The sequence below is a fragment of the Anastrepha obliqua genome, chromosome 3 (genome assembly GCF_027943255.1).
Source record: "Anastrepha obliqua isolate idAnaObli1 chromosome 3, idAnaObli1_1.0, whole genome shotgun sequence".
Classification (NCBI taxonomy): domain Eukaryota; kingdom Metazoa; phylum Arthropoda; class Insecta; order Diptera; family Tephritidae; genus Anastrepha; species Anastrepha obliqua.
The window spans coordinates 50273766-50288693 of NC_072894.1; the positions used below are offsets into that span (position 1 = coordinate 50273766).

A 14928-nucleotide genomic window follows, 5' to 3' on the forward strand; every position below is an offset into this window, starting at 1 on the left:
AACTGACTATTTGTTCCTTGGTTAATTTAATTTTATATAAATTCATATATTAATTTAGCAGTTCGCATTTTTTTGTGTTTGATTTATGCATTAAAAAAAATTTTAAATTTGTTTTGAAAAAAAAAAAAACAATTATTGCATAACCGGTCAAATGACCGGTTGTGGTAAGAATAGGTATACGTGATACACCGGTACGGTTAGTGTTAAAGGGTTCCTCTCTGTGGCATTTTCCACCCTCCACAATGAGGGTGAGTGCTGTCTAACTGATTTTAATTTATCTATTAAGTTTATTAAGCTCGTCAAAGCAGTTGTGGGAAAACTTTAATTCTAGTTTTTATTTAAAATCGTTCTATTTCATTTTATTGCATTGTATAGTATTTAATATACTTACATACGTACCTTTGCGGAAGTCTTGAATTGCTTTTGTTCCAAATATTCTCATATAAAAGCCCAACATTTTCATAAGGCGTTTGTCAAAATTTTCGTAATGTTGCCACCAACGCGAGTTTAGCGAATTTAGGTGGTAACAGTAGACCAGCTGATTTGCTTTTTTTTCTTTCGCGTGTATATTACATTCGGATGCCAGCACAAAATTAAATAACAAAACGTATTATTTAAAAACAAACTTATAATTTGAAAACTGAAATTTTGTAATGAATTTAAATTCATTAAGTTTTTTACAAGTAAATAAAATAATGAGAAAGTTCGCTATTTGTTTTAAATAATAGGACTATGAATAAGTTCCTTGCGGTTTTACAACAGATGGCGTAACTTGATTATTATTCCATCGATCCACATTTCCAAACATTCATTGGAGAGCTACTGTCGTAAGGCACAAACGTCAGTATAAGTTTTTTATTTGAAGCGTAAACAACAATATTTTTACCACACTTGAAAATGTCGAATTTCGTGCCAAATAATGTGTTTTTGCGGAGAATTCTTCTTCATTATTTTAATATGAAGAAAAAAGCAGCCGAAAGTCATCGTATCTTGGTGGAAGTTTATGGTGAGCATGCTCTAGCTGAGCGAACGTGCCAGAAGTGGTTTGCACGCTTTAAAAGTGGTGATTTTGGCTTGGAAGACGAAGAACGCGAGGGTGCGCCGCCAAAGTTCATGGATACCGAATTGGAGGAATTGCTCGATCAAGATCCGGCTCAAACGCAAGAAGAGGTTGCAAAAACTTTGGGAGTTGATCAATCAACCATTTCCAAACGTTTAAAAGCCATGGGAATGATCCGAAAGGTAGGCCATTGGGTGCCGTATGAATTGAAGCCAAGAGACGTTGAACGCCGTTTTATGGCATGCGAACAACTGCTTCAACGGCACAAAAGAAAGGGTTTTTTGCATCGAATTGTGACTGGTGATGAAAAGTGGGTCCATTACGACAATCGAAAACGTCGGGCAACGTATGGATACCCTGGCCATGCTTCAACATCGACGTCGGCGCAGAATATTCATGGCCTGAAGGTTATGCTGTGTATCTGGTGGGACCAGCTGGGTGTTGTGTATTATGAGCTACTGAAACCGAATGAAACGATTACGGGGGATGTCTACCGACGACAATTGATGCGTTTGAGCCGAGCACTGCGAGAAAAACGGCCGCAATACGCCGATAGACACGACAAAGTTATTTTGCAACATGACAATGCTCGGCCACTTGTTGCATAAGTGGTCAAAACATACTTAGAAACGCTCAAATGGGATGTCCTACCCCCCCCGCCGTATAGTCCAGACCTTGCGCCATCCGATTACTATCTCTTCCGATCGATGCAACATGGCCTGGCTGACCAGCACTTCCGTAATTACGATGAAGTCAAAAAATGGATCGATTCGTGGATTGCGGCAAAACCGACCGAATTTTTCACAAAGGGAATCCGTGAATTGCCAGAAAGATGGGAAAAAGTAGTAGCAAGCGATGGACAATACTTTGAATATTAAATTTGTAACCATTTTACGTCAATAAAGTTTCAAATTTCGAAAAAAAACCGCACGAGCTTAACCATAGTCCTATTAAATAAATAAATAAATGACTATTTCAACGTGACCTTTAATGAATTCGCCTTGGTTGTCATATAATGTGATGACATTTTTTCGAGAAAAGAAAACACTATAAATTGTTTTTTTCGACATTTCAAATTATCTCCTTCTCTTTCTCATTTTCGTCTCAGCAGACAGTTATCAATATCAACTGCAATCAATGTGGCAAAAATGTTGGAATACTAATCAACAAAATTTGGTACAACAATTGCGCTTTCGTGAACGTGGCCCGTTAAAGTCTTGGCGTCCCGAAGCAATGGCCGAAGCTATATTTAGTGTGTTGAAGGAGGGTCTTTCGCTATCACAGGCCGCACGCAAATATGATATTCCCTATCCCACTTTTGTGCTATATGCAAATCGTGTGCATAACATGTTGGGCCCATCGTTGGATGGTGGTGCCGATCCACGTCCAAAAGCGCGCGGACGTCCACAACGTATTTTGTTGGGCATGTGGCCGGAGGAACTGATACGCTCGGTTATAAAAGCGGTTGTGTTTAGGGATTATCGCGAGATTAAAGAGGATATGGGGCATGTGTATGCCAATGGACAAATGCAAGCGGTAAGTCAATAGAACTGAATGTGTTCATATGTGTATGAACGTCTATTTTTATGCATCAACAATTAGAAATATGATTGAATAGTTTTTGCAGTTTTCGGTCTATTGCATTGTTTTGGGTTTTTAAGCGTTATATTGGGGTGTGTACATGAATACCATTAGATATTTGGATAAAATCATTTTCTATAAAATTTACTACTATATCTGTCTGTACTAATGATCATTCTATACTAAGAAGGCTTTACCATATATAAAAATTCCACACTAACCCGTATTAGAATGAAATTTACAGGCAGGTCAAATAGATTAACAATTAAGTATCTGCTAAAGGTCATTATAAAACACACTAATATAAAGGATTTATTTTTGATAGTGTTGCCACTTAGTTTTTTATTGAAAATAAACGGTTTTTGATATGGGTTTGTTTTCTCAGCATTTCAGAATCTTTTTAATAATGCAAAAAATAGCAGGGTTGCCATCACCTCTAATGTTTATTTATATAATACATATTTTAAATGTAAATGGTAGATGCTAAAACACGGGTATGAAAAGTATGTTAAAATATTCCGCTTAGGACTTAAAGTTTGTAAAGTTATCACACAAGTTTTTTTCTTACAAAATTATTTTCGATTTTAATTAAATAGTGATTTTAGAAATAAAAATTTTGCTTTTTCATACCAATTTAAATTTTGTTTAGAGAATTTTGCCATCGGTTAATAAAGTATTAATTTAAAATACGCATATCGCAGAAGAACTCCCTATTTCCAAAACTTTGCAGAAATTAAAAGGTAAATTTTACTCTCGCTCGCGCTAGACTATAGTAATTCTGTAGATTATAGCAATTCGACAGTACTGCCAGTGAGACGTCTCTGTAAAATGAATAAAAGCAAACTTTTTAGAATTAAAATTATTTAAAAAGAAATGCATTCAAACGCTTAGGCCATAGTTCATTAGAATCTACTTATTATGCGTAAACTTTATCTTAATTTCTCCTTTTTAATAATTTCGTACTTAATAATTTCCTTTCTGCTTTTTTCTCAATTCTCCCTTACTCTATAGGCTTCCTCATTTGGTGTAGCTGGTAATGCTGCTGTCGCAGCCGCTGCGGCTAATGGCTATCATAATGCCGCCAAACTCGCCGCACAGAATGCTGCCCTTGCGCCACCCGATTCGCCCAGTCCACTCTCCACCATGACCGAAACATTGCGCCGCCAAATAATGTCACAGCAGCAGCAATCACCCATCTCGCAGACGATGAATATGTACAAATCGCCGGCATATTTGCAACGTTCCGAGATCGAAGATCAAGTATCGGCTGCGAATGCTAAGCAGCATGCGGAAGCGCGCCGCAGCTCAGATAGCATGCCTGATTTGAGCACACTGGGTGGATTGATGGGTATACCCGGGTTGAATGTGATGCCCACACAAGCAGCCTCACGTGTTAGTCAACTGCATCAGAGTGGTGCTAACTATGCCCGAGAGCGTGAACGTGAACGAGAACGTGAGCGCGAGCGAGAACGTGATCTAAAAGAAGCCATGCAAGCGCGTCAATATGGCAATCAGTCGCGTGGGTCTATCGGCGCAGTAAGTGGTGGAGGTAGTAGTAGTCAAAAGATGCCAGCCACTGCAGCTGCGGTCGCTGATCCGGCTGCCACCTATGCGCACTACAAGAATAAAGAGCATGCGACCAACTATGCATTTAATAAGCGGTTTGCCGAAACGCTGCCGCCTGGCATAGATTTCGAGGCGATCGCCAATGGATTGCTGCAAAAGACGGTAAATAAGAGTCCGCGTTTCGAAGATTTCTTCCCTAGTGAATTTTTTGGCAATGCCGAAAGTGGTGCCAGCGCTGGAGCGGCATATCCACCGACACGCGAATCGCCGCTAATGAAAATCAAGCTGGAGCATCAGGCGAATGCTGAAGTACCGCATGAGGATTAAAATGAAAAGATGGGAGAGAGAGAGAGGTTAGGAAAGGGAGCAGGAAAAATACAAAATGCTGAAGTAGTTGAAGTATTCTTTTAATGTGGAAGGGTAAGATAATAATTTAGTCACTGGAAGACATACCAGTGAACGTACGTATATGTATATGAAAATGTCTGCATATAGGAAATAAAGTTGAAAGGAGGGAGAAAGAATTCTTTAAGAATAAACTTTTTTGACTGCTATTAAACCCCAACGTTTGTAAGTTAGCTGATAAGTATTAGGTTTAGGTACAAAAATAAAAACATGCAAGTATACACGCACACATGTACACACAAAAATATGCTAGCAAGCACTCAATTGAAAAAAATATATGCAAAAAAAAAATATATATATTTAAAAAGGTAAGTACGTATAATAATTTGATTAGCCGTAGGTGAGTGCTGAAGCTACACGCAAACGTATGAGCAGCGCTGATAAGTATGTTAAAAAAATTAAGTAAATAATATACATATTTACAGTTAGTTTTCCATTAGGTACTAAAACAGACAAAAATACAATAGTAAAAAACTGAAGTAGTAAATTAAGAAGAAAAATAAAAGGAAGGAAAACGTTGTCTTTTTTATTTCAACTACTACATACACATAATATATTACTCTACATGCATAAGATCTCGTTGTATGACACATACAAGTATACATATATGTAGTGTATTCTCTTATTTATTTGCTTCCCAGTGTTTGTCTAATGCTTGCATATTATACATACACATACATATGCATATGCTTACACATAAATACAATAATTTTTATTAAAACATTATTCTTACGTAATTAAAAAATATTTATGAAACTAAGTTTTTGAAAATAATAGACTTGAGCATTTTTAAATGTGCGAATAGGTGTCTAAGTGTCATTATATTTAATATTTTAAGCATAGGCGTGTGTATATGCTGTCAAACAAACAACAAAAAACAAAAGCTAGTAATAATAAGAAAAAATTAGTTATAGTGAAAAATAGAAAAAAGTTAGACTGCTAATAATGTTTTTTAATCCTAAACATCACGTCTGCTGACATTTGATATCCCTTCCAAATTACAAATGCCTTTTTTATTAAACAAAGAAAATTCCAAAATTAAGTTCTCTGAAAAATACTAAGCTAAGTATTTCTTGACTTCCTTTAAAACTATGGTTTAATTGTAAATAATGTACAAATGAAATTAAAAAGTGTAAAAAAGCTTCAAAACTAAGGCAAAGTAAAATATTAAATTATAAGTGAGATACTTTTGAAAAGTATACATACATATATATGCATACATATACAGGGTATTAAATAAAAGATGTGAAATATTTAATGATGTCATATATTCAGAATCGTTAGCTTGCGGACCTATGCTTATTAAGACTTCTTTGCTTCTTATGGTCCACACCAGTATATCCTTAAATATTTTAGATATTTTTTAACACCCTGTATGTGTATTTGGTTTGTGTTTCACACACATTCTTACGCGCACACAAGTAAAAAAGTTGCTTGCATACTTGGAAAACAAATTCCATGACTTGTGCTTTTGCGACTTTGGTGTTTACTATAAGTACATACATACATACATACAAAAATATATCTACTTTTCATTGTATTTACTAGCCACGTAGGTACGAAATAAGAAATAATAAAATTATATACATACATACAAATATACTACATAAAATGTAATGTAATGATAATTATTGGTGTATGCTAGAGAAAGTCAACAAACATGCATACATATAAAATGACGTGAATAAATATTTTAGTTAATCGTGAATATGAAAAAAAATAATAAATTACTCGTTATTATTTAAATTGGGAAGTGTGGTGAGTATGCAAACACTTATAGCAAATACTTATAATATCTCACCAGATGAAGCGAGTAAATCTACTTTGGAGTCGAACTACATATTTTTAGTCAAGGCTGTTAAAAAAAGTTGAGGGATTGTTTTGAGCCTGAGTGTACTAGAAATTCTCAAAAGGAAACAGTTGAGAATTTAAAATGATAATACAAAACATTAATAATGATTCATTATCGTTATACGTTCTCTTTAATTTTTAAATATGATAGTCGGCATACATCCTCCGCGGCTACGAGTCATGTGTTAAAGGTGAGCCTAACAAAGAAAACACGTTTTTTTGTCTGCAAAAAAAGCTTTATTAATTAATGTTATTTCCATAAGGAGCAACGCAATCATTCTAGCGCGAGATTTCTTACTGGCGAGAATTTTTCTTTAGGTCTACGTACAGCCTGTAGTCGTTGGGAGACAATTTTGGCGAATACGGTGAATATGGGAGCAATTCAAGTTCAAGTAGTTTTGCCATTGTTTTGGTTGACTTGTGATATGGTGATACAGTGCATTGTTTTGATGAGACACAATTTTTTTCCGTGCCACAAGCGGACGTTTCTTTGCAATTTCTGCATTCAAACACTGCGATAACGCTGTATAATATTTGCCTTCCCTTTCCCTTTTTCCCTTCTAAAATAATCGCTGAATATTACACTACGCACATTTTAAAATATTGATGCCATAACCTTTCCAGCCGATGGTTGTGCTTTCGGGCGTTTTGGACGAGGTTTACCAGCTTCTGCCCACTTAGATGACCATCGTTTTTATTCCGGAGTGAAATAATGGATGCATGTTTCATCCATTGTCACGTATCGACGCGAAAATTCCTGCATCATGTGCATCCGCGACCACGTTTGAACTCAGGAAGCCATCGTTTTATTGTTTTTTCCGATGAAGCCCAGGCCCCATAACACTTTTCAACTCACTGCTTTGCTTGAACGATATTTTTTCCCGTCAACAAACAGAGTAAAATTAAAACACGAATATTTTGTTTGATCCATTTTTTTGAAAATAACAAAAGTAGCGTCACTCTAAGCGAAGTAACTCACGAACTAATGAATAGAATATCAAGAAATTTTAACAGCTGTCTTTTTAAGATTAGGTCTAACTGAAAAAGAGGTGAATGCAATAAAACTAGTGCCATCTATGTGCTATGTCGAAAGAAATATAGAACGATGATGCAGACAGCTTTATGAACTTCGCGAACAGATTAAATTCTTCCAAAGCAAATTTCCATAATTTGGAAGTTTTTTTCAGAGGTTAAACAATTCACGATGAATTGCCAAGCTTGTCTGAACATAAATTTCAACACAGTTCGCCATTCTCACCTTATGCAGTTAAAAAAACAGCCGATATAAAAACGTTACACAAAAGTATTTAAACCTCTTTTCTGAGTTACCGTCCACCCTACCGATTTGAAGGCAATAACTTCCTTTAGTGCAAAAATGTTGACTCCTATAATAGGAGGCGTGACATCTGACATATAGACCAAAATATGAAAGTATATCGTAAACCCAAAAGTGATAGATATTGCAAAAGGGGGCGTCACTTCCCTTACAAACGGAATCCTTCATATGGCTTATCTCTGAAATGTTCAGGGTAAGGTACTGAAATTTCATAGAATTAATATACAAAAATTTCAAATGCCGTATTCAAGGCTAAAGCATTTGGTATTGGAAAAGAGGCGCGTGACACCTCCCATATCATTTAAATTTCATATCGTACATTTTGCATACAAAAATTAATCAACGGAAATTTTAAAATCTTAAAATAATTTTTATAGATCGCTACTAGGGTATGAAAAAATAAAATTTAAATAATGCTATGTCAATATTTTTTGTTATTTAAATGCAAAATCCTGCACTTATTACGAAAATATTCTAAACAAATCAGAGTCTTTGGGGTGTCGATTTCAAATATCCCAATTTCCTCTATCCCTGCGCTTGCAATAACAATAATATAATAAGTAGATTCTTCATCGGGTTGAGATATCGGGAGGTATGAACTATTCAAAATATAGTTTATTAGATTATTTTAGTTTTATAGAACCAAAATTTACCAGAAATTTAATAATTCCAAATTGAAAGATGCCGTACATATATGAAGAAATTAAAAAGGTGCTTAGAATTTTGAGAAAATAACTGGTGAACAGGTCATGTGATGGGCGAAATAGACTACGTATAACTGACGATTGTTGCTTGGTTTCCTTGGCCATCCCTTCGTAGGCCTACCAGGGGTGCTAGGAGGACTGGGTTAAACTTTGGCACATACGTGTTGCTTCAGACGGGTCATATTTTGAAGGAGATAGAATAAATTTGCCTGAAATTTAACTCTGTTTTGTTTTATTTAAACATTCCTGGTACTTTCTGATCATAGGGTATAACACATTATTCTAGAATTCAGGAGCTTTCAAGTTTGGATATCAACTGTCTGCACGCAGTAGCTTGCAATATATTTGGCATCCATATTTCTCAATGATCATCGTTAAAATATTTTCTTTATCTCCTGGCCTGAGCGAATTAGAAAAAATATCAGGTCAGTCCATAAGTTCGTGTGTATTTTACCCATAATTTCACTTTTGTACGATTTCTGCATACAAAAAATTATTCACGGAACATAACGGAACTATTTATGTTTTCTTTGATATATTGTGCATTCAACAAGTGATTTTAATCGCGGATAGAAGCACGGGTTGTTAAAAAATAAAATTGAATCTTCGAACGCGTATAAGAGACATATTTTGTATTTTTTTTATAAAAGTATTAAAAATGTAACAACTCCTGCTGCAGAAACAAACACCGTTCACGGTGAGTGTAAGGACTGCGTAAAAGTGGTTTTCAAAACTCCGAAGTGGTAACTGCGACGTGGAGGATGCCCCGCGCGCTGGTCGTCCTGAAGTCGTTAACTCCGACGCCTTGCTCGAACTCGTGGAAGCTGAGCCAAAGTTGACATTCGACATGATAGCTCAGAGGTTAAATTCATTACATGGAACAGTTCACAGGCACTTGGTTCAGCTGGGAAAATGGGTTCCGCATAGACTTTCCGTCGCCAACTTTAAGCAGAGAGTGAATTTGTGTTCTCAGCTGCTGCAACGGCTTGAAAATGAAAGTTTTTTCAACCGTATCGTTACTGGTGATGAAAAATGGGTCCTTTACAATAATCCTGTTCGCAAACGCTAATGGTTAGATAAAGATGAAGGACCAGAACCGACCCCTAGACATGACCTTCACCCCAAGAAGATTGTCCTGCCTATTTGATGGGATATGGCCGGTATAGTTTATTATGAACTTCTGGAACCAAACCAGACTATAACTGCTGATTACTATTCCCATCAGCTATCAAACCTGAATGAGGCACTTAACAAAAATTCGTCGTCTTTAGTGAATAGACGCAAAGGTTTGTTTCACCACGACAACGCAAGACCTCAACCGCAAGGCAAACATTAGGCAAGCTGCGTGAGCTCGGATGAGAGCTAATGCCGTATCCACCATACTCTCTGGATATTGCACCTTGTGATTATCACCTTTTCCGTGGGCTTCAATCCCATATGAGTTACAAGAACTACTCCTCAAAAGAAACTATAAAACGGGATATCGAAGCGTATTTTGGCTTCAAGGACAAACAATTTTTCGAGCAGGGAATTAAAAATTTGCCTAAACCTTGGGAAGACATTATAAATAATGAAGGAAAATATATTATTGATTAATAATTACTTTAAACATCTTGTTTATTATTTTAAAACCACCTTTAAAAAACGCACGAACTTATGGACTGACCTGATAGCTTATTGGCTGACGTGACCGGAGTTATGACAGCGGATTGTTTACGAAAAAACTGGGATTGTGTTAAACGAGTGCGGACATTCGTGTGAAATGAGCATTCAGAATTCTACTGCTGAGTCCCTGGTGATGTGGTAGTCGAGGTTACTCGCTCAATTTCGTTTTTCACCATAGTTGAAGGCCAAACCTGGTTATCTATTATTCGTGCCCCATCTTCTTTCTCTCTCTTCTTATCTCAACGCAATCTATTGATACCAGAAATTAATGAACTAAGAAATAAATATATATTTAGATATATATTGACTTAGATATAGCTGATATATGTAGACAAAGCAAACCAAACAAACCTTAGTGTTATTCTATGTAAGAAGATATTTTTGTGGTATTTCGAAAGGCGTTAACAAAGTAAGGGCTTCTGGAATTAGCTTATTTGATACTCAAAAAGAATACAAAGTTGAGAGCTTTGGTTTTCTATGCAATGCGTTTTTGTATCCCCGATAGTACGCAGATACTCAATTGTCAAAATTTATAGCCGACACTACTTGAGCAGAAAGCTTTTGATGAAAATAAACAATTTTCAAATGAAAATTATATTTATTTGAGTATTTTATGGGAAATTTTATAATAATTGTAAAAGTTGAAAAACCCGGCTATACGCAGTTGTTGTTGCAGGAGTCTTTACTCCAAGCCGAATTACGAGTAAGTGAGGAGAGCCAAGGATAATAATTATTGCCAAGGCAGCAAAGGCATCTCATATGAAAGCAGAAGACTTCAGACCTACATATGTATAAGCGTTTCCTTTTTTCATTAAGCCATATAGAACGACCGATAGAACTTCATATCGAGTAATTAAATGCAACTAAGCCAACTCGTAACAACCAACAACAAAAAAAGCTCACGAAGCTGCACTGCATGAGAGATCCATGAGATTTAAAGAGCATCAACTTATAGCATTAATGAATAGCTAATGTGCTTTTAACAATATTAAGGGGGTGGTAGGGTTTAGCGCTAAAAAAAAAACACTTTTTTGTTGAATTTTTTACAGAAATATGGCTTAAGATACTTTAATAAAATCAGTTGCATGTTATTGTACATCTTTTCAATAAGTTTTTAAAAAATATTAATAACAAAATATTGACAAATAAGCCCATGACAGAGTTTTTTTGGAGATATGTTTTTCAAGAGGTGCTCTGCGGTGCCAATCGGCATTCGTCGTAGAATCATCTGAAACTAAAAAAGTCGAATTTTTCAGTTAAAGTATGACGTAATGCTCCCCCCCCCCCATTAATAAAATTTTTTTTTTTCATTTTTGTAGTTTTGGTGGCAAAAAAACGTAAAACGAGCATTTTTGGCGAAAAATTTCGCCATATTTGTAAGTGAAAAACAACCTTAAAAAAAAAATAAAAAAAAAACAGTGGGGGGGGGGGGGAGGTATTTTTGATTTAGAAAACGTGTGCCAAATTTGAAAAGAATCGGTTGAATAGTTTCGGAGTTGTGATTGGCACCGACTTTTAAGAAGTCGTTTCGGGAAAAACGCGTTTGAAGAAATGACTCTGAAAAATTATCGATGCTCCGCATTCGAGGTAGAGTGCCTACAAAGGCTATAACTTTGAGAGTTCTGCTCCGATCCACTTAAAATTTTGACACAACATTCTTGAAATGATTTACTATAAGATGAGTGAAGAAAAAAATTTCGATTTTGTGACCCTACCCCCCCCTTAAGCCCACGTCGATTTTGCCAGCACTGGCTGATCTGTGTATTGGCTCGCCGCAAACGATTATTTTCACGAGGTTGAGGTGATTGAACAAAGAACCAAAGAAAACTTCTTTGAATGAATCTCAGCCAGAAAGGGATATAAGATGATTTCACTAAGAGAACCAGCACTAAGAAATAATACCCTGAATATAAACTAATCTATTTATTATCTTGGTGCAACAACGCTTAGATAAACAACTGAACTGGGCACGAAAAGATAGCAACGGGTGCCCAAGGAAATAGGTAGTCACCTTCTTTACTAAGCTGAAAAGAAGCTATTGGAAAAATAGGATATAAAGGGTTCTCCAATAAGACATGTTATTTTGATATAAAAAAAATGGAATTTTTTGATATAAATGATCGGATGTTTATTTCATTATAAAGTGGAAGCTATGCCGTTAATAGTGGAAAATAACATCAGGCAAATGACCACCACGACCACGCTTACAGGACAATATCCTTTTCATGAAATTTTCCATAACCGAATTGCAAAGTGGCTGCCCTATGTCCTCGATGGCCTCACGAATTCCATCTCTGAGTTCTTGAACCGACCTGGGCTGTTGGCGTAGACCTTCTGTTTCACGTGGCCTCAAAAAAAAAGTCACAAGGAGTTCAATCACAAGATCTCGGTGGCCAATTGTGATCACGTCTTCGAGAGATAAGACGATCCGGAAACTTTTCCCGTAAAATATCAATGGTTTCGTTGCTTGTGTGGCACGAATCGCCGTTTTGTTGACGATAAACGTTGTCCATATCAATACCATCCAATTCCGGCCATAAAAATCGTTAATCAATTCTCGATAGCGCAATCCATTCATTCATAACACCTGTTATTGGAAAACCTTTTACATCTAAAATAAAGAAGATGGTTATGCTTGTCTCATCGTAAAATGTGAGCACGAAACCAATGAAAATAATGAACGTGCTAAGGAACATATCGTATTATTCTTGGACCTTAAAACAATGGAAACTATCCAGTTGGAAATCCGCTCAAAATGGGTACATCACTACATCAATTTATCTAACAGGCGTAAAGACTATTGTGACCCAAAAAGATGTTAAAAAGAGTAGAGAAGCGTAAGCAGAATGAGTTGCCAGTTAAAATGATCTTCTACGGTTTTCCACTGAAGGCTCTAGACTTTAAAATAATGTCGTAGCTCCGCCTATCCAACACTTCTCTGAGGTGGTGTCTTTTAAGCCGTTGACGGAAATATAGAATATTGTTGAATATTTACGATAAAGGCTAATTGCAAATAAAAATATCTTAATATTTTCAGACGGCCAAACAGCTTTAAGAGACGCTAAATAAGATGTTTTATTGTGCTCCACATAACTTCAAAACGGCAAAGAACTGCTATGGATCTTTTAGCGTAAACTCATGTGGCTAGAATGAAACTTGAAACGGTGGCAAGATCTACTCATTCAATGTAAAAAATAATTGTTCTCTACCATGTGGCTGCTAACAGGGTGCATAGGGTAGACCCTCGAAATCTAGCAAGAACGAGAACGAACTTGAAATCATAAATTACCTAACTCTTTAGGGATAAGATACTAGAATTTAAGGGCTTAGAGGATCTATTATTGGAAAGAATAAAAATCGGGCACTAATAACGTCCAGACTAAATTTTAACAATGAAAAAGTTACAATATTCCGAGCTAATTTCTGGAAAAGAAGTACACTTATTTAAAAATGTAGGCAAATAGGCGTGGTAGGTTTTACTTTTGAGTAAATGTGTTTGTTTATGAAACTTCTTTAACAAAACACCAGAATTGGTGGACGCATTTAATTTGACTTTATTAGACAAGATTTTGAAAATCTTGAAATCTGAAAAAAACCACGTATAACTTTCATACAAGCAAAAATTTGACATGAAGTATATCTGCATTCGAAATGGCTATATAACGATAACTCTTAAAGTTGCCAAACAATGCTAAAAAAAAAATACCAGTCTAACGGTTAGACGCGATAGAAGTGAAACCTTCCGTAAAACAAACTGAGAGAGAATAAGACGAAAGCAGCATTAGGAGCGGGATAATTATAGGTTCATTATAATATTGCTATAAAGTTCATATTTTATTTTCTTCATTTTATTATTATTCATCCTCAATGTTTTCAATTTCAACAAATGATACGAGTGGCTTATGATAGATAAAATATGATACAAATGCTTTGGTTTCGATGTTATCAAAAAAAATACCCAAACGGACCGAAGAAACAGACTTACAAATTTCTTCCATTTTCGTCTACTTGTATTCATATAAAAATTTATGTCTCTTCCCACCAAAGCTAAATGTATTAGTATATTTCTTCTTGTATTTATTCAAGGCCGAAATCCCGGCGGTACTGCAATACCGGGCCAACCCGTGGCAGAGGTGGAGCAAGCCCCTAAAACACTCCGCCCATTTCCAAAAATCAGTTTAACATTTGTTGTCCTCCGATGGAGGATCTATCAGATGTTAAGCTGATAAGAACAGATCTTAGCCATAAGGCCGAGAAGCGATAACCATACACAACCAACAAACTACCTTGTCAATACATTTTCTAATAAACCTTTTGAAAATTACACGCTCACAAAAATTAATGTACGAAATATTTATACCGATTCACTTAAACTGACTTTCAGTATCTAAACCAAAAATAGAAAAGCCAAAAAACTGTTTTCAATAAATAATCAGAAATGTCCTACAATGCAAATTTCAAAAAAAAAAAATTTTTTTTCTTGTGATTCGAACCAAGAATTTTGGATCGGAAGCTCACATTGCTAGCCGCTCGGCTATCGCGCCATCCTGTCGGCGCTGGCCTAAAAGTTATTTAGTTCGTCGCTACGTTTATATGTAATATTCGTAGCCAAAAAGGTCGCTTTTTTCGTTTCACTTTTTCTCAAATCACTCCCAACGATTCTAAAGAAGTTTTCACTTCAAAAATGTGGTAACTTTTAGTAGAATATAAATAATGACATGGACTTGCTTACTTTTTTATTAAATAAATAAAAACAAACT

At 35.8% G+C, this 14928-nt stretch overlaps 1 protein-coding gene and 1 pseudogene across 1 annotated transcript in view; one reads left to right on the forward strand and one right to left on the reverse strand.

Annotated features, from left to right (window-relative positions):
• The window catches only part of LOC129241958 (protein bric-a-brac 2-like), a 119170-nt gene extending 113335 nt beyond the window's left edge, over nt 1-5835 (forward strand). The window contains exons 3-4 of the mRNA XM_054878508.1: nt 2169-2596; nt 3653-5835. Of these exons, the coding sequence (XP_054734483.1) occupies nt 2169-2596; nt 3653-4534 (1310 nt within the window). The 3' untranslated portion in view covers nt 4535-5835. The remainder of the gene's footprint in view (nt 1-2168; nt 2597-3652) is intronic.
• An 8410-nt stretch (nt 5836-14245) lies between these two features.
• LOC129243307 (U2 spliceosomal RNA) lies at nt 14246-14430 on the reverse strand (annotated as a pseudogene).
• Nucleotides 14431-14928: the final 498 nt, after the last annotated feature.